The sequence below is a fragment of the Lagenorhynchus albirostris genome, chromosome 12 (assembly GCF_949774975.1).
Source record: "Lagenorhynchus albirostris chromosome 12, mLagAlb1.1, whole genome shotgun sequence".
In the NCBI taxonomy this organism is placed as follows: Eukaryota; Metazoa; Chordata; class Mammalia; order Artiodactyla; family Delphinidae; genus Lagenorhynchus; species Lagenorhynchus albirostris.
In genome coordinates, this window is record NC_083106.1 from 15671605 (window position 1) to 15692551 (window position 20947).

Genomic DNA, 20947 nt, shown 5'->3' on the forward strand with positions numbered 1-20947 from the left:
CATTTAACCAAGTTCAGAATATGGGAAATTCTATAGGATAAATGAACAAATTTTGTCAATTAATAAATGGCATTTTAAAAAGGGGGACTGTTAAAATTAAAAGAGACTAAAAAGACTAAAAAAGACTAAAAAGGTACAATGTAAGGCTCTTGTTTGGATCCTGATTTAAACAAATCAACTGTGAAAGAATTTTTTGAAACACCTGGCCAAGTTTGAACATGGACTAAATATAAGATAATACTAAGGAACATTGTTAGTCATGATATGGTATTGTAGTTGTGCTTTTAAGTCTTTCAGATATATATTATCTGGGGGTAAAATAATATTAGGTTTGGGATTGCTTTAAAATATTTCAGCAAAAGAGAAACAATTATATAAGACAAGATTAGCAAATTTTTGGTAATTACTGAAGTTGGGTGATGGCTACTTGAGGGTTCATTATATTATTCTATTTGCACGTGTGGTGCTGAAAATTTTCCATATTAAAAAGTTAAAAAGAAAAGATGTTAAGGCTATCTTTTCTCACAATTAACATAAAAAGGGGAGACGGCCATTAATAGATGTAGCCTCATATAATCCAAGGATTTTCAAACCATGTTCCAGAAAGTCATAAAGGTTCCACAGAACACTTTAGGAGTAACACACAAATGTAGACCGGTGGTTGGTGTGTTTGGTAAAAGGGTAACAGAGAAATAACTAAAATTTTCAATTTTTCATATAGATTCTTTTGCAAAGAGCTTCTTGCCTGATGAATGGAAACCACTAGTACTATGAAAAAGAATCCTGGATTAAGTGTTCAAAGTACTGGATTCTACTGGTTCTGCATTTATTACCCCTTGACTCTGGAACTTATTTTTAGCTCATTGTTCCTCAGTTTCCACATCATTAAAATGGAGAGAAAAAAGTTGTTCCTATTCTGCCTTCTCCATAGCAGTACCACTGTGAGCAAAAGTGATGAAGTATGTAAGTACTTTATAAATTCTAAAGGATTTACGAATAAAAGGTATAATGTTCACATTAATGAAAATTCAACCATTACAGCTCAGTGACCTGATGCTGCTATTCTTTAAGGTACTTCGAAGTCATTTGTAAAGGTAAAATTAACAGTTAATTGATATTTTACTTCCATTTAGTGTATTTTTGGAAAAACTCTCTCTTAGGAATCTTGTATATAACTGTCAAATAATCAGTGGCTTCCCTCTTTTGCTTGGTTAGAGAACAAAATGACTTGGTTAATCAAAAAAATCTAGTTACTACCCTCCTTTCCCTTTTCTCCTGGTATCCTGTCCCATCCATTCCCTTTCTGAACAAGTCGATCCTAAAGCCATTAAGTTGGGCTGAGTAAGGTAGTTGCCCATACCCAGGTGGCAGAGAGAGTAGCTGCAGTGTCCAGTTAGACGTGTCAGAGCCCAAGCAGGATGAGGAGGGCATCTGTGTTCACATAGGGAAGCAGATCCAAACAGGAGTCAGAATCCAAGGTAGACAAGGAGGATTTCTGCACAACACAGTGGACCAGTGCCAGGTGTCAGACATAAATGATGGAGGACGGGGTGGTATGAGAAGGGTGGGGGGAGAAAGTGACAGCAGCGGGAAATGGGCTATATACAGTCGGATTGATCAAATAAATAAATATATCAAGGAAAAAGGAACCATGTTTTTCACTGTTAGAAGTTAAATATGGAAAGGGAAAAGACAGGAAACCATGCATACTGATATAAATAAATAAATAAATAGGGAAAAGACACATAATCTCAAAGGACCCCCTCACAAAATAATTATTAATTACAAGAGCCAAAAACAGTAACTCTACAGCGGAGAAGGCTGGCAGACACCACCTTAATCAAGTGAACAACATCAGTAATGGGACAAATCAAAATTGTATTGTGATACCATGTAATGAAAACCCAGCATCACTTCTGTGATCTTCCCACCAAAGAGGCATAACCTGAATGGAATCATGAGGAAACGCTAGACAGCCCAAACTGAAGGACATCAACAAAATAACTGGCCTGACTTCTTCAAAAGAGTCAAGGCCATGAAAGTCAAAGAAAGGCTGAGGATCTGGTTCAGATCGAAGGAGACTAAAAGAGCAGTGATTCAGCACTGGATCCTTCTGCTATCAAGGACATCATAGGGACAACTGGAAAAACTGAAAACGAGTTTGAAGATTAGATGGTAGTAATGTGTCAATGTTCATGTCCTGGTTTTGATGGTTATGTTGTGGTTGCATAGCAGAATGTCCTTTGTAGGAAATAAACTACACCCTGAAGTATTCAAGAGTGATGGGGCATCATTTCAGCAACTTACTCTCAAAAGGAGTAAAGAAAGGTTCTTGACAGTGTACTCGCAACTTTCCCATAAGTTTGAGATTGTTTCAAAAATTTAAAAAATATCTGACTAACCTTATCTTTCTTTGATCCTTCAAAATGATACAATGGAATACTATCTCTGAATCATCATTATGACCATCAACCAGTGGAACAAGAAAGTGTTGGTTAATGAGGTTTCTATGAGACACATTGGATTAACTTTTACTGAGGAAACTACTGGGGACATTTTATTTAGTCAAAGCTATTGTTCTTAGACAAGAGGCTTAGCCCGAAGAATGGAGTCTCTAAGAGAGAGTTCGTGAACTTTTTTCAGGAAGAAGCTTTTATCGGATTTTTCAAAATGATCAGTATCCCCTGAAAGTTTAATAATTTCCATTAATACAATAACAAGTATCATATTTGTATCAAGTAATCAAAGAAACAAAATAACTCCTTTAACACCTGGGCTTTCCTGAGTCCAAAACTGAAAGGACTAGAAGGGACTTCTTTAAGGTGCCAATCCCTAATCTATAGGCAGTACTGTCCCAACTTAATTCCAAAAGAAACTCAGGAATTTTTTTTCAGTACTACATTTGCATAAGATTTGTTTTTTTAAAGAGGGGTATGCTAAGTTATTATTAAAGTCCCATTCAGATGTAAAATGTCAAGGCCTTCAATCACAATTATTAGCTTTTTACATGCTTTTATCACTATAGCTAATATTCTTCTGGATAATCCAGGCTCATTTCTAAATCTAAAAATTAATTTTTTTTAAAGTTCATTTTTATAATTATGAAAAATTTCAAACCCACAGAAAATACAATGAACATCCTTTTCTCCTCATATAGTCACCAACTATTTATATTGTGCCATACTATTTTACCAAACCACCTGAAAATATGCTGTGGACATAATACTACACTCCTAAATACTTCAGCATGTATCTGCCAAAAAAACCAAACTAGGACATCTTCCTTTGCAACCACATCACCATTACCACACTCAAGAAACTCATTAATTTAGTATCATCCAACATAAACACCACACTCAAATTTCCTCAGTTGTCTCCCAAATCTCCTTTACAGCTGTTCCCCCCACCAATCCATTCAAAGTTCATGCACTGCATGTGCCAATCTAGAATATTCTCCCCCAACTCTGTTCCATCCACCACTTTCCTTTGTCTATCAGAACACTGACTCCTTTTAAAAGACCTGTCCAGTTGTCCTACATAATACCACAAACATTCTAGATGTGTCAATTTCCTCACGGTTAGATTTAGATCAAAGAACTTGAGCAAGAACAGCACACAGGGCTTGCAGGGTACCTCCTACTGCATCACATCAGGATGCACATAACATTGGACCATCTCACTACTGGACTTGCCAAGCTCAACCACTCAGTAAATGTGGTAACCACTAGATCACTCTATTTTCAAGGCATATTTTTCTCTTTGTAATTAACAAGTAATATGTTGAATAATAATCTGAGACTACATGGATATTTCTGTTCCCCAACAACTTTCCTCTTAATGGTTTTAGATTAATTGATGATCTTTGCCTAATTCAATTATTACACTGATAATTACAAAGAACTGATTTTTAAAATTCTATTATTCTTTCCACACATAAGTGGTATTCTTCTGTTTTTCATTTTTTTCCCCATCTTGCTATTTTATTTTTAAATCCCTATGGACTCAGAGATTTTTGTTTCTGAATTCACTGTGCTATAGTCCATTGTCTTCACTATCTACCATTTTTTGATTCTCAAATTGTCTCCAATTTGGCTTCTGGGAGTCTCTTTAAACCTACTCCTATGTCCTCCTGACATTACCCCATTAGCCTCTGAATACTTCTTCACTTTCTGGAATTTAGTCACTTTTCCATGAAGCTCTAGTCTCTTTTAGCAAGAAATAGAATTTGGGGTTCAATATCTGGATGCTAAATATGTTCACTGCTACCAGGATGCCATTTCATGTTTTTCTGTAAGTAAGACTTTGGAAAATATTCCAGGGTTGTAGTTGCTTCCAAACCTGTGACTTTGAGGTTCATTAAATGCAGATACAGAAATGGTCAATAAGCACGTGAAAAGATGCTCAACATCATTATCACTGGGGAAATGCAAATCAAAACCACAATGAGATATCCCTTCATAGCTACCAGGATGGATAAAATAAATAAAACATACAATAACAAGTGTTGAGAAGGAAGTGGAGAAATTGGAAACCTCATACATTGCTGGCAGGGTTGTACAATGGTGCAACCACTTTGGAAAATAGTTTGGCGGTTCCTCAGAATGTTAAACACAGAATTACCATATGACCCAGCAGATTCCACTCCCAAGTATATACCCAAGAGAACTGCAAACATTTGCACACAAAAACCTGTAAACTAATGTTCATAGTAGCATTATTCACAGTAGCTAGAAAGTGGAAGGAACCCAGATGTCCATCAACTGATGAATGAGTAAACAAAATGTGGTATATCCATACAAGGTAATATTATTTGGCAATAAAAAGAAATGACATACTGAAGCATGCTACAACATAGATAAACCTTGAAAATATTGTGCAGAATATAAAAAGCAGTGATAAAAGGCCACATATTGTATTATTCCATTTATGTGAAATGTCCAGAATGACATAGAAACAAAAAGCAGGTTAGCAGTTGCCAGGACCTGAAGAATCAGGGATGGGAACTGACTGCTAAACAGGTATAGGGGTCCTTTCTGAGGTGATGAAAATGTTCTGAATTGAGATAGTAGTAATGTTTGTACAACTCTAAACAGACTAAAAACCACAGAACTGTATACTAAAAAGGGATAAATTATATCTTAATAAAGCTATTATTTTTCTTTAAAAATGCACCATTTGCCATGGAGTTAGTGCCACGTCTCATTTGGTAGTGAACTGGACACTCAGCACCACACTTCAGAGAAAAGAAAAATTTCATGCAGTATTTCCCATTTATCTGAAAAATACCCCTCCAGGCAATTTCCCAAACATGTTGAGTACCAATTCTCTAAAATAACTTTTATTATTAAACGAATACTTCTATATAAATTTTTCTTTTTAAGTAGCACTTCAAAGCGTATTCAGGGATCTTAAGACTACAATTTTTTTGTTAATCATTAATTTCTTTGAATAGGTAATGCGTACAAAAACCATTCCTACTCCATAACTAAAAGAAAAACTCTAAATACTCTTCTGCACTCTACTTTTGTGATGTTTCTTGAAGATCTTGCCATATTCGTATTTACATAACTTTATTCATTTCACTTCACAGTATTTCACTGTATGGATCTACTATAATTTATTAACCATCCACTATTAGTAGACTATTAGTGATTACTGTTATTTTTTTGTTATTATAAATAATGTGTTAATAAATATCCTCAGTTATTTTGTACTTGTGCAAATATTTTATGGAATATCTTGAAATAAAACTGGAGAGTCTAAGGTATATTCATCTCACATGTTTTAGCTATTGCCAAACTGCCTTCCAAAAACACTACCAATTTACTTTCCCAACCAAAAAAATAATTTGTCAGTTTTCCTTTTCTAATACAAAGTAATAAACTTTTGATTTCTGATGACAGGAGAAAAATGGTACTTTATTGTAGTGCTAATTTGCAATTCATTAAATATAAGTGAAGATGACATCGTTTCATTTGGTTAAATGCCAATGTCATTTGTATTTCTTTTTCTATGAACTACGTTCTTGTACTTTACCCACTTCCTTTTGGGCTTAGTAGTATTTTACTTCTTAATATATAGAATACACACATACACATGTGTATATATGTATTCCATATATGTAAATATATGGATATTTGCCCTATACTGTCATATGTATTTCAAATATTTCTCTCAGTTTGTCTTTTGATTTTGTTTATATTTTCCATCTACAGAAATCCAAGATTTTAATGTTTCAAAATATTGAATATATCAGGATTTTTAATGGCTTCTAGGTCTTCTGTTATATTTAAAAAGTCATTTTTATTAAATATTTATAAATACATTGCCTATTTTTTTCTTCTAGTAAAATTATTAGTTCACTATGAATATACGTGTAGAATTTATTTTGGTATAAAGAAGGCTTTAAGTTTAAATAAGAGTTTCTCCAACCCCAAATACTTGCAGAGAATCAGAAAAGCTATTGTTCTTTTCACCAAAAACCAACAGAGTACTGATTCAAATAACTGACATTTAAAACCCAAGAAAATTCGCAACAGATTAAAAGTGCTAAGTAACTTAAAACAGGTCCTTCTCAGAGTTATACAGCTTCATAACTGCTATACGTGACCAGTCCCTAATGAATTATCCAAATAAAATATGAAACATTATTCAACTTGAGATTTCTTTAATATGTCTATTATATTTTTAAAATATTCTCTCCCTTAATTAACACACCTCTAAGTAAATAACCTTTTATATACAATTTTTACATGATTAGATACTAATGACAACCACCAAAAACTTTAATGAGTTTCTACCAAAAAGAGTTCCTTCTACACATCTTGTATTAAGAATAAGATTATTCTTATTAATTAATTACCAATTTACATAACTCATAGATGACAAAACTGATATAATTAAAAGTTAAAAATGTTCTTTAAACCATTTTTACTGAAGAAAGCACTCTTAGAGGAAAAATGTGATCCATTGGTACCCAAATGACCAAAGTTAACTTACCATGTGTGGAGCACTGATTGTTGCTTGGAACCCTGCAAAAGAAGAAGAGAACTACTGATACATTCAACTGTAAAAACACATGAAATACTCCATGTAATTCCTTTTCTAACATCCGTAAGTTGTTTTTCATAATAATTATTTTCACTTTTATGGTCTCAAGAAATAAAACTTTTATTTTGTACTTTACAGTACTGTCATGCACCGTTAAAATTAGAAAATATAATCATGCCAAAGGCTAGCATGCTCAGTGCAACAGTCCCACTATTTCCAAAAATTTCTTCTCCCATATAGTTAGTTAAGGAAGAATTTCATTAAGTTGAGTTGATAAATTTATGATGTTTTTTCTTTAGATTTATAAAAAGAAAATAAGCTTCCATATATCACAGAGTATGCAACACCCTTGCAAAATTAAATTGCTTCATATTTTTGGCACCTTAAAAAAAACTAGAACTGGCAATCAGAGTAGCTTAAGAGACTAATAAGCTACTTCAATTTACTCTTTACACTATCAACTAATGTTAATTAAAACAATCTTTTCTCCATTTTTAGCTTTTAGTTTTTTCTTCCAGTGTTGCTTTCTCAAAACTTATTTACCTGCTTCTGCGTCTGAAGCAATTTTCACTGAGCGGTGGTAGCAGGTGCCTTCGGGGTTCAGAAGCTCCCCAGGATCTTCTCTGCTGACTGTTAGAGTGCTTCAAAAGAAGGCAGCACGGCAGCTGGCCCACAAAATCCTGAGGCACTTCTAAGCCTCAAAGGCGCCCACTGCCAAGGCTCAGCAGTTCAGCAAAACCTGCTTCAGGAGAAGGAGTTAAATATGGAACTTTCTAAAAACAAGCACAAACCAAAAAATTCAGGGCAAGTGAAGCAGAGAAGTCAGCAATAACTTAGTTACCCATTCCCTTTAATACTGATTTTTAAGATTGATGCTAATGCAAAACCAACCTTAGTCAACACTGAAGACCCTAAAGAAAACTCAGCACATAGCTTAAACTGTAAGTTTTCATTTAAAGTATGTTTTAAGAATATTTTTATAGAATTCTTATATGTATTGTTTAAAAAATAGAAAAGACACTTCATATATTACATCATTTTATTAAACTGGGTAAGTTTGGGATTATGAAACTTACTAAGGCATAAAACTCAAATTAGCAAGGTACTAGATACACATCTGGGTCCCAGCCTATTTTTACTTACATAGATTACAGAGTAAATGAGTAAAATTTGTGACGTTTTCAGAAATCCAAAGCTTACCTATTGATTGTGGAGAATCCATATAAGGGTTACACTTTGCATAGTGAGAGCGGTCTGTGGCCAGCATTACTTCAAATACTTTATCTGTCTTGATGATTCCATTTTCTGAAATGAATGAAGCAATATTTTAAGCTGGAAGTGGCATAATCAGAGATATTTTAGAATAATTATTCTGGCTACACTGTAGAGACTAGATTGGAAGAGGGCAAAATTGAAAGTTGTTGCAATGGCTCAGGTAATCACAACCCGGTCTTTAATAATGAAAGTAAGGATGAAGAAAAGTAGAAGGATTTGAGTTATATTTAGTAGGTAATGTATACCTGACTGACTAGATTTGGAGGTGGGAGGGGGGTAATGGTTGAAATGTTGATGTCATATACTGATTTGCAAAATCCTAGACAAGGATCAGAGCTAAGGAAAAAAAGGACAAGTTATTTATTCAGTTAGGAGCTACTGACCATACGCATAGAGATATATAGCGGTCAGTTGGATAAATGGATCTGGGGCGCAGGAGAAAAACCTACAACAGAGATATAAATTACTAGTTGTATAGATGGCAACTAAACCAATGGCAGTGAACTAAAGTGGCCAGGTAAGAATACACAAAAGTGTACATTTAGGAGAAATGCAAAGGAAGTAGAGCCTTCAAAGATTATGACAAGGAGCAGACACAGAGGTAGATGAAAATCAAGCAGATATACTGTTACAGAGCCCAAGAGAAACAAATTTTTCAAGAAGGAAAGCAAGGTCAATATGCTCTTCCCTCAGTGTCCATAGGGAGCTGGTTCCAGAACCCCAGCAGATACCAAAATTTGTGGATGCTCAAGCATCTTATATAAAATTGCATAGTTTTTGCATATAACCTACGCATCTCCTCCCATATACTTTAAATCATGGTTAGACTACTTGTAACACCTAATACAAGGTAAATGCTATGTAAATAGTTGCCAAACATGTGGCAAATTCAAATTTTGCTTTTTGAAATGTTATGGAACTTTTTTCTTCTTCAAATATTTTCAATACACAGTGGGTTGAATCCATGGAGATAGAATCCATGGGTATAGAAGGCTGACTGTATATATTTGCTCCCCCAACTATCAATTCTTTAAGATTAAATATAATGTTAAACTTCAATAACCCTTATTAACCATGCACACAGTAATTATTCAATAAAGGCGTTATTAACTCACTCAGTAAGTTTACTGTCTAATACATACCAGACACAGTGCTACATACTTAGGGTGATAATAAACAAAATAGCATAGTTCTTGTCCTTACAGCTCTAAAATCTGTAAGATTAAATGTATCAACTTGACTTTAACAATCCAGAAATAAATTTTTTAATCAAAACATGCTTTGCTTTATTTGGCTACACTATGAACAACTTTTTTTTTCAGATTTCTTTTTTTTTAATTGAGGTATAATTGACACACAACATTATATTAGTTTCAGATATACAACATAATGATTCAATATTTGTATATGTTAGAAAATGATCTCCACAATAAGTTAACATCTATTACCATACAGTTACAGAATATTTTTTCTTGTGCTGAGAATTTTTAAGATGTACTCTCTCAGTAACCTTCACATATGCAACAGAGTATCATTAACTACAGTCACCATACTGTACATCCCCATGACATTTATTTTACAACTAGAAGTTTGTATCTTTTGACCACCTTCACCCATTTTGCACCCCACCTGCCTCTAGCAGCCACTAATCTGTTCTCTGTATCTATGAGCTTGGTATTTTATTTTTTTAGATTCCACATGTAAGTCAGATCAGATCATACAGGATTTGTCTTTCTCTAACTTATTTCCTTTCACATAATAGCCTCAAGGTCCATCCATGTTACAAATGACAAGATGTCATTCTTTCTTATGGATGAATAATACTCCATTGTATATATACATCACAGCATCCATATCTATTCATCCATGGATGGACATTTAGGTTGTTTCCATATCTTAGCTATGGTAAATGATACTGCAATGAACATGGGGGTGCATATATCTTTTCAAATCAGTGTTTTTGTTTTCTTTGGATAAATATGCAGAAATGGAATTGCTGGATCATATGGTAGCTGTATTTTTAATTTTTTGAGGAACCTCCATACACAGTTTTCTGTAGTGGCTGCAACAATTTATACTCCCACCAGTAGTGCACCAGGGTTCCCTTTTCTTCATAATCTTGTAAACACTTGTTATTTCTTGTCTTTTTGAGAACAGCCATTTTAACAGGTATGAGCTGACAGTACCTCACTGTGGTTTATGATTTGCATTTCCCTGATGATTAATGATGTTGAGCATCTTTTCATGTACCTGTTGGCATTCTGTATGTCTTCTTTGGAAAAATGTCTGTTTAGATCCTCTTCCCATTTATTTAATGGGGATTGTTTGATTTTTTTTGCTATTGAGTTGTATATACTTGGGATATTAACCCTTTATCAAATATATGATTTGCAAATATCTTCTCCCATTCAGTAGGTTGCCACAGCTATTTTAAAATGAGACTTAAGCATCATGAGAAGTTTAAAATATTTATGCAAATGAATTTAATGTATTCATCAACTGTGGAGCCTCCAGGTTCTAGAGGGTAATGGTGCCCACCAGAATCTGAATTTCTCCACATAGCCATTCAAAAACCACCTAAACCTAAGATCAAGAAGGGGCATAAACAAAACCACACATGACCCATGCCTTCACATTACTAGGACATAGAGAATATCCAGACTTCATATTACTTACCAGTAGAAAAATAAACAACACATTCCAACAAAGCTTCTGCTATTGCTGCAAGCCTGTGGGTATAGAAAGCAAAGGTAGGGACTGAAGTTTAAAAGACTAAGTAGAAGGAAGTAGGGAATGCAGATGAAGCACAGACAAAACTATTCCCAGAAAGAGAAACTACAACACTAAGTACTAAAACAGTGAACACAGGTCTGGGACTTAGAAGTTCACTGTACTGGCTACAAGGAAGGAACTTAAACATCAGTAGGCTAACAAAGGTCCCAATACCATTCAATGGCGAAAGAACAGTCTTTTTCAACAAATGGTGCTGGGACAACTGGATAGCCACATGAAAAGAATAAAGTTCAATCTTTACCTCATATCAAATACAAAAATTAACTCAAAATGGATCAAAGATCTAAACAAAGAACTAAAATAATAAAAATCTTAGAAGAAAATACTGGGGTGAGTCTTCATGACCTTGGATTTGGCAGTGGATTCTTAGATATGACACCAAAAGCATGAGCAATAAGAGAAAAAAAATGGATAAACTGGATTTCATCAAAATTAAACACTTTTGTGCTTCAAAGGACATTATCAAGAAAAAGGTAGGGCTTCCCTGGTGGCGCAGTGGTTGAGAGTCCACCTGCCAATGCATGGGACACGGGTTCGTGCCCCGATCTGGGAAGATTCCACATGCCGCGGAGTGGCTGGGCCCGTGAGCCATGGCCGCTGAGCCTGTGCGTCCGGAGCCTGTGTTCCGCAACGGGAGAGGCCACAACAGTGAGAGGCCCGCGTACCGCAAAAAAAAAAAAAAAGAAAAGAAAAATGTAACTCACAGAACGAGAGAAAAATAATTTGTAAATCATACAACTGAAAAAGAACTTTTATCTAGAATATATAAAGAATTCTTATATTTCAATGTAAAAGGACAAATAACTCAATTTTAAAATGTGCAAACGATCTGAACAGACATTTCTCCAAAGAAGATATACAAATAGCCAATAAGCACATAAAAAGATGCTGGACATCATTAGTCATCAGGGAAATGCAAATTAAAACCACAGTGAGATACCATTTCATACCCACTAGGATGGCTATAATCAAACTGTCAGATAATAACAAGTATTGCAAAAATGTGAAGAAATCAGACCCTTATGCACTGCAAGTAGGAATGTGAAATGGTGCAGCCACTTTGAAAAACAGCCTGGCAGTTCCTCAAATGGTTAAACAGAGAATTACCATAGGACCTAGCAATTCTACTCATATGTGTATACCCAAGAGAAGTGAAAACGTATGTCTATACGAAAACTTGTACACAAATGTTCACAGCAGCATTATTCATAATACCCAAAAAGTGGAAACAACCCAAATGTCCATCAACTGATGAACAGATAAACAAAATGTGGTATATATCCATACAATGGAATATTATTATGTCATAAAAAAGAATGAAGTACTGATTCATTCATCCTATTATGTAGATGAACCTTGAAAACATTATGCTAATTGAAAAACTCAGTCACAAAAGCTCACATATTGTATGATTCTATTTAATGAAATTTCCAGAATAGGCAAATCTATAGAGAAAGAAAATAGATTATTGGTTGCTTATGGTTGGGGGAATAGGAGGGCAAAACAGGGTATCTTTCTGAGGTGATGAAAAAATTAGATGACCATGGTAGCAGTTGCACATATCTGTAAATATATCCAAAACCACCGAATTTTACAATCTAAATTAGTGAATTATATAGTATGGAACTGTACTTTAAATTAAAAAAAAAAATTTAGTGGGACCAGGGATGGCAAACACAAGAAGCAATGCTTCTGGGGGAGAATCATACAGGCAGGGAAAGGATGGTGCCTCTTGATATGGCAATGTAGGGAAAGAAGGAAGAAAATTAAGGATCCTACAGAATCAGAAGAGCAACAAGATATGCCAACTCCCCCCCTTTTCTCACCACTATTACCAATATCATTATCCATTAAAGAAACTGCAAGTCACTATACTGACAGAAGTGCTCTTGAACTGTGTCCACAAAATGCCTAAAAATAGGAAAAACAAACAAACAAAAACTCCAGTCAAAGCTACTATAAAAAGTGTAAAAAGAAAACAATACGCAGGGCTTCCTGGTGGCACAGTGGTTAGAAATCCACCTGCCGACAGGAATAAAGACACAGATGTAGAGAATGGACTTCAGGACACATCAGGGGTGGGAAGGGTAAACTGGGACGAAGTGAGAGAGTAACACTGACAGGTATACACTACCAAATGTAAAATAGATAGCTAGTGGGAAGCAGCTGCATAGCACAGGGAGATCAGCTCGGTGCTTTGAGACCACCTAGAGGGGTGGGATAAAGAGGGTGGGAGGGAGACGCAAAAGGGAGGGAATATTGGGATATACGTATGCATACAGCTGATTCACTTCGTTATACAGCAGAAACAAACAGAACATTGTAAACCAATTATACTCCAATAAAGATGTTAAAGGAAAAAAAAAAAACGTGAACTACCTTTGGAGGCTAGAGATTAAAGCAAAATGACCGTTTAAAAAAAAAAAAAAAAAGAGAATCCACCTGCCAACGCAGGAGACACAGGTTCCAGCCCTGGTCCGGGAAGATCCCACATGCCGCAGAGCAACTAAACCTGTGCGCCATAACTACTGAGCCTGCGCTTTAGAGCCTGCGAGCCACGACTACTGAAGCCCACAAGCCACAGCTACTGAAGCCTACGCGCACCACAACTACCAAAGTCCGCACATCCTAGAGCCTGTGCTCCGCAACGAGAAGCCACCACAGTGAGAAGCCCGCGCACCACAACGAAGAGTAGCCCCTGCTCCCTGCAACTAGAGAAAGCCCGCGCACAGCAACGAAGACCCAACGCCACCAAAAATAAACAAATAAATTAGTTAATTAATTCAAAAAAAAAAGAACACTGTGAGAAAGGGAATAAACTTAAAAAAAAAAAAGAAACCAATATGCAAATCAAAACATTTCAGCTGGGGGGGTCCAGTGGTTAGGACTTGGCGCTTTCACTGCAGGGGGCCTGGGTTCGATCCCTGATCGGGGAACTAAGATCCCACAAGCCGTGAGGCATGGCCAAAAATAAAAAAATAGAAAACTATCAGACTAAGTCTCAAGGCCAAAAAAATCAAATTATCTAATAAGAGTTTAAAAAAAAGGCAACCATTAGCTTTCTTAAGAGTAACGTTCAAAGCAAAGCAAGAATGAAGCAGCAGCGTTTTCAAGAAATTCAAAGAAAGAAAGGGCAAGCTAACAATTAAAAGGGAGCAAACTGGGCTTCCCTGGTGGCGCAGTGGTTGAGAGTCCGCCTGCTGAGGCAAGGGACACGGGTTCGTGCCCCGGTCCGGGAAGATCCCACATGCCGCGGAGTGGCTGGGCCTGTGAGCCATGGCCGCTGAGCCTGCGTGTCCGGAGCCTGTGCTCCGCAACGGGAGAGGCCACAGCAGTGAGAGGCCCGCGTACTGCAAAAAAAAAAAAAAAAAGGAGCAAACTACTGATATTCCCAACAACATGAACAAATCTCAAGAGCACTAATCTCAGTGAAAGAAGCCAGGAGATTTTACACTATATGAGTCCATCTAATATTAAATTCCCGGAAAGTCAAAACCATAGTGTCAGAGGGCCAATCTGCAGTTGCTAGGAGTCAGGGGTTAAAGGAGGAGATTAATTGCAAAGGGCACGAGAAAACTTTGTGGGTGAAAGGAATGTTCTATATCAGAGATCAGCAAACTTCTCTTAAGATCCAAACAGTAAGTATTTTAGGCTTTGCAGGCCGTATAGTCTCTGTTGCAACTATGCGACTCTGCCATTGAAGTCCAAGAACAGCCACACACAAGACATAAATGAATGGGTGTGGCTATGTTCAAATAAATCTTTATTTCTAAAAACAGGCAGCAGGCCAGATTTGGCCTGTGGGATGTAGTTTGCTCACCCCTGTTTTACCTCATTAGTGTGGTGGTTACACACCTGTATTTGTCAAAAGTTTCAAATCATACTCTTAAAATTGGTGCGTTTTTACATAAATTATATCTCAATAAAGCTGATTTTTTAAAAGTATAAGCCAAGGATTTTATATGCAGCCAAAACTGTTCTTCAAATATCAAGGTTATAAGAAAAAAAGTCTTGAATGTGCAAGAACTCAGGGAATGCTGTACACACAAGCCCTTCCTAAGGAATCTTGTAGAAGATGTGCTTCATCTAAACAAGGGATTACTAGGGATACATCAGAAAAGGACACATATCCAATTTTAGAGCAAAGACTAAAATTAAAAGGGTGGATTGGTCTGCCTTCAGCAAGAATCCTGTCAAGTTATTTTAGCCAGAATCCCCCATTACCCCTGATGTTTCCTCTTAGTAATTTTCCACCCACTGATGCCCACCCTGCTCCTAGGCTATAAATCCCCACTTGCTCATGCTGTATTGGGAACTGAGCCCAGTTTTATACTGAGGTCTCTTTTCCCCTATTGCAATAGTTTCTGAATAACATGTTTTTAACTCTTTTTAAATTATTTTATACTATTTTTTAAATAGGTAATAGTTTTTTAAACTATTTTTTTAAAAAAACTAAAAGGGTAAAGACAGTGATGGAATAATAATACTTAAACGTTATTTGTTCTGACAAAATAGAAAGAAGGCAACTAAAAACAATGGGAAGAGGAAAAAAAGGGGAAAGTAGAATTAGATCATTGAGTCATATAGGTGACAGGAGGAATCAAAGGATACCACTTAATACTGACTGACCAGACAGTAAATAGTTAAGAAAAGGTGGTTTAAGGACACTATAAAAGGTATAAATACAGACTCTCCAAATAACAAAAGAATATTTTAAAAAATCAGCAAACAAGGCACACCAACTAGAGAAACACTTAAATACTCACAGACTAGGTTATATTAATAAATCATCCGTCCATTTGAAAATATTATAAACTTTGGATTAATTAACCCAAATAGAAAGTACTGTTTCTACACAAATAAGCTTAGGCAAGCTACCTGTAAAGGTCATTAAAATAAAACAGTGAAAGCATTTTTTTAAAAGTTTTAAAAGCAGCGTAATAAGAGAGATATTGGACTTCCCTGGTGGCGCAGTGGTTAAGAATCTGCCTGCCAATGCAGGGGACACGGGTTCGATCCCTGGTCCAGGAGGATCCCACATGCCACGGAGCAACTAAGCCCGTGCACCACAACTACTGAGCTTGTGCTCTAGAGCCGGTGAGCCACAACTACTGAGCCCGCGTGCCACAACTACTGAAGCCCGCCTAGAGCCCGTGCTCCACAACAAGAGAAGCCACCGCAATGAGAAGCCTGCGCCCCACAACGAAGAGCAGCCCCCACTTGCTGCAACTAGAGAAAGCCCGTGTGCAGCAACGAAGACCCAACGCAGCCAAAAAATAAATAAAGAAGTAAATAAAAAAAAAGATATCATTTACTAAATATTTGTCATGTGCCAGACAAAATCCTAAGCACATTACATACACTATCTTTTGAGGCAAGAACTTAGAAATTATGAAACAATCTTATGCTGTCTCTAACAATCCTATAAAGTAAGCACTATTATTACTCCATCTTACAGATAAAATTGAGTTCAGAAAGACTAAGTTGTTCCAGATCACAGAGCAAATAAGGGGTAGGGCCATTCAAATTGAGATGTTAGATTCCTGTTGACCAGTTCACTGTACTGCTACTACCATATTCAAATAGCTTAGTGACTTCTACTAATTCATTTCTCAAAATACTTCTTGAGTGGGTCATTTGCCCTGAATTCAATTCAAATTCCAGAGGGGTGATTCATAGACTCTCAAGGTCAGAACGGTCATCAAGTCTAACTTCTTCATAAATTGGTACCACGATCTCTACTTGAAGAGCTGCACTGATGTGGAACAGTTCTTTGCACATTCAGATCACACTAATTATCAGAACACTTCCGTGTATTAAGAGGAAATCTCCCTCTTTATAACTCACTTATATAAACCTTTAGTGCTACGCTCTGCAGTCACAAAGAATATGCTGAATTTTCTATCCAACCAACACTTTTTACACACCTGAACATATCATGACCATTTCAAGCCTTATCTTTTTCAGGTTAAGCAGCCTCACTCAATACATCCAATTACCATCATATTCACTTACTCATTCTTCTCTAGATGAATATTTGTGACATCTAAAATCAAACACATTGCTATAGGCACATTCTAAAAATCAAGTAAATTAAAGAGATTACTTCCCTTAAGCTAGATAATATACATCTACCAAACTGATTTCTTACTCTACAGAGGGACACAGAATTTACTAAAAAACCCTAAATAGTTTTAAAAGCATGTCACCAGTCATTTATTAAGAAGCTGAACACATAAGGCTCAGGATAAAGCTTCCTTAGACCATTATTGGGTGGTTTCCAAAATTTTCACTACAAGGTTCTTATTATTTGCTTTTTCCCAGGATTCCATATTTTGAAAGATGCCTAAAGCAAGCTATATTTACTAAGTTATTAAATCATTTTCCCGTTTTTGACAATCTGACATATACAATTGCCAGTGCCCTGAAATATTTCTATCAAACAGCAAAGTAATTTAACATTTCACTTTGCATGTATAGCCTAATTATGAGTAAACATGCAATTACCATTAGGCTTTCTAAATTAGTGAACAGTTTTAAAACTACCCATGCCCAATTTTCCTGCACCCTAAGGACCAAAGATCCTAATTAATTATAATAATGGCTAATGTTGATCCAAATATGCAATGGATCCAAATGAGAAGTTAGCAGAATTCAAAAAGGAGAATGCAATAGAATCCAAGCTATAAACCAAATAATTAAAAAAACTTGAAAAAATTAGAGCCACGTTAAGAAGGTATCTGTTCCTCTTCTCAACCTGAGAAGTGGGAAGGGTGAAGAGGGAGATAAATTCCAGGAAAAAGACAAAAATACTACACAAGAGTCATGATTTAGGTAAGAAGAAACTGTGACATGATTTCAAGCAACTGATAAAGTGTAAAAAAAGGAAAAACAAGGAATTCCCTGGTGGTCCAGTAGTTAGGACTTGATGCTTTCACTGCTTTCAATCCCTGGTCAGGGAATCAAGATTCACAAGCCATGCGGACAAAAAACAAAAAGGAAAAACATTTGACTATTCCTCCTCAATACTAGAGGAGTCTGTGATATTAGAAACAAAGAGCAGGGAATAAACTCTTGCATGCTACATAGCTCAGCAAAGTATTGACCCAGTCATTAATGTTTGTGATGATGGTAATTAATTTTCAACACAAAAATCAACAAAATGAAGATTTATTTATTGTTCAAAACAAAATGAAATGCTATCAACTCTGACAATATAAAAGAGCCCCTAGGGGCTTCCCTGGTGGCGCAGTGGTTCAGAGTCCGCCTGCCGATGTAGGGGACGCGGGTTCATGTGCTATGGAGCGGCTGGGCCCATGAGCCATGGCCACTGAGCCTGTGCGTCCGGAGCCTGTGCTCTGCAACGGGAGAGGCCACAGCAGTGAGCGGCCCGTGTACCGCAAAAAAAAAAAGCCCCTAGTAAGTTGGAAAATGAGTACCCTTTCTTACGAAGTGGAAGGGTTAAGGGATAGTGTCAGTTTATAAATTATGGAACAAAAAATTGAGGTTAAAGTATATTACTCAAAGTTACAAAGGTAACCACAATAGAGGAAGCAAAAATTACGGTATAATTGTATGTGGGGAAGGGAGTAAGTTTAGAGGGTGTAAATACTCCTCCATCTTGGCAAGAAGTCAGTAGATGATGTCTAAAGTTGATAAAGAAATAGCAGTTTAAGCATATGCTTTAGAGACTGAAGACAATCACCAGAAGACCCAAATATGTAGTTAAAAGTGTTCACTCGAGGCAGTCTGGGAGCGGGGAGGAGCAGGGCAAGCAATTGTTATTTTTCATTATAAACCCTTCTGTATTATTTTATCTTTAAACATGTACACATGGTCACTCGACTGAAAATTAATCTTAATTGTCCTAACCTTGTTATCACAGATGGATAGTACCTATAGAGATGTATACACAATGTGTATTTGCTCTAGTGAGCAAGATGTAAGATGTGGCAGGGACTCCTTTTCTTTTCTTTTAATTTATTTCATTTACTTATTTTTGGCTGCATTGGGTCTTCGCTGCTGCGTGCAGGATTTCTCTAGTTGCGGGGAGCAGGGACTACTCTTCGTTGCGGTGCACCGGCTTCTCATTGCAGTGGCTTCTCTTGTTGCGGAGCACGGGCTCTAGACGCGTGGACTTCAGAAGTAGTGGCTTGCAGGCCCTAGAGTGTAGGCTCAGTAGTTGTGGCGCACAGGCTTAGTTGCTGTGTGGCATCTTCCCAGACTAGGGCTCGAACCCGTGTCCCCTGCATTGGCAGGCGGATTCTTTTTTTTTTTTTTTTTTTTTTTTTGCGGTACGCGGGCCTCTCACTGCTGTGGCCTCTCCCGTTGCGGAGCACAGACTCCGGACGCGCAGGCTCAGCGGCCATGGCTCACGTGCCCAGCCACTCCGCGGCATGTGGGATCTTCCCAGACCGGGGCATGAACCCATGTCCCCTGCATCCGCAGGCGGATTCTTAACCACTGCACCACCAGGGAAGCCCCAGGTACTCCTTTTCTTTCACAGTGGTAGAACTGGGTGCATTATCTAGCCTCTCTGTAGTTACGTGTAGCCTTATGGTTAAGTTCTTGTCAATGAGAACACAGGCAGAAATTATGTATGCAACTTCAGATAATGCCCTTAAAAAGAATGTGCGTTTTCTCCTTTCCCCATTTTTCTCCCCACCAGCTGGAATATGGAAAGGATGGAGGTAAACTATCTTCAACTTTGTAGATGAGGGAAAGACTTTAGGAAGCACAACAAGAAAGAAGGAGCCCAGGTCCTCAAGACCATGGAACCACCATATTAGTTCTGAACTGCTTATACTTGGATTGTTACAGGAAACAGAAACTTTCATTTTGTTTAAGCCATTGTTATTTTGGTCTTTATTACAGCAGACGAACAGGTACCCTAAAACACAAGGTATCTGTAAAATGAGATCAGTCTGAAGAACAGGATTGGGTTGGAGCGTGGCAACAGGTTGTAGAAGACCCTTAAAAGGCCTGAAAGCTAAGCAAGAGGTGTTTACAATTGATACAGTAAGCAATAGAAGTCTAGGCAGAAAAGAGACATAACAGAGAGCAGTACACTAGGACAATCAGTATAATGTGTAGAATGAACCTGAGAGGAGAGAAATTGAAAGTGTGATGACCAATCAGACACTTGAAGGCATATCACTCCAAGTGACAACTAAGAACCCAGGCTAGGATAGTATCAGTGAAAATACAGTGAAAGGGATGACTATGAAAGGTATTTGTAATGACTGTTGAGTTAATTTGGGGACAGTCTGAAAGAATCAATAACTATTCCAAGACTTTTGATCTGGGAGAATAGAAGACTAGAAGCAATCCTGGCAGAGATGGAGAAAGAAGAGATCCTGTGCTGGTATGAAGCACTGAAAACACAGGTAAGAAAATAAGCTGCAGATGGATTTCAAGTCATGTAAAAATGTTCTCTAAATTTCTGTAAGTAACTTGTTACAAAGTTACATCTCAATAGAAGAAATATTACATAATTATATTAGTTTTATGACTTGAGTGGTTGTTAATCACCTACTCTCTATTTCTTCTCCACTAACAAAATGCCAGGGGAAACAATAAGAAATGAACAAAATGGTCCCCTTTTATTTCCCATCTAGAATGATTAGGTGTGATAAGAGGTTAAGTGGAGCCTGAGACACTCTCCATACAGAAAATCTGAAAGGGATTAGTTTTAAATTCACACTATAATCAAAGAAGAATTTTAAGTGATGTCAAGTTATGATAAAGCATATCATCTAAGACCAGAGATTATTCAAAAATACATCTTTCTCGGGGGGGGAGGGTGATGAATTGGGAGATTGGGATTGAC

General features: G+C 36.8%; 2 protein-coding genes across 7 annotated transcripts in view; one reads left to right on the forward strand and one right to left on the reverse strand.

The window, feature by feature from the left end:
• The window catches only part of LRP11 (LDL receptor related protein 11), a 69468-nt gene extending 67236 nt beyond the window's left edge, over positions 1-2232 (forward strand). For both annotated transcript variants that reach the window (XM_060168111.1, XM_060168113.1), the window contains one exon: positions 722-2232. Coding sequence is in view for 1 of the 2 variants with exons in the window: in XM_060168113.1 (XP_060024096.1) it covers positions 722-774 (53 nt within the window). In the remaining variant the exon portion in view is untranslated. The remainder of the gene's footprint in view (positions 1-721) is intronic.
• Positions 1-20947, reverse strand: part of PCMT1 (protein-L-isoaspartate (D-aspartate) O-methyltransferase) — a 46543-nt gene that overhangs the window by 19481 nt on the left and 6115 nt on the right. For all 5 annotated transcript variants that reach the window (XR_009543879.1, XM_060168115.1, XM_060168114.1 and 2 more), the window contains exons 2-3: positions 8251-8355; positions 7000-7031 (exon numbers count right to left, since the gene is read on the reverse strand). Coding sequence is in view for 4 of the 5 variants with exons in the window: in XM_060168115.1 (XP_060024098.1) it covers positions 7000-7031; positions 8251-8355 (137 nt within the window). In the remaining variant the exon portion in view is untranslated. The remainder of the gene's footprint in view (positions 1-6999; positions 7032-8250; positions 8356-20947) is intronic.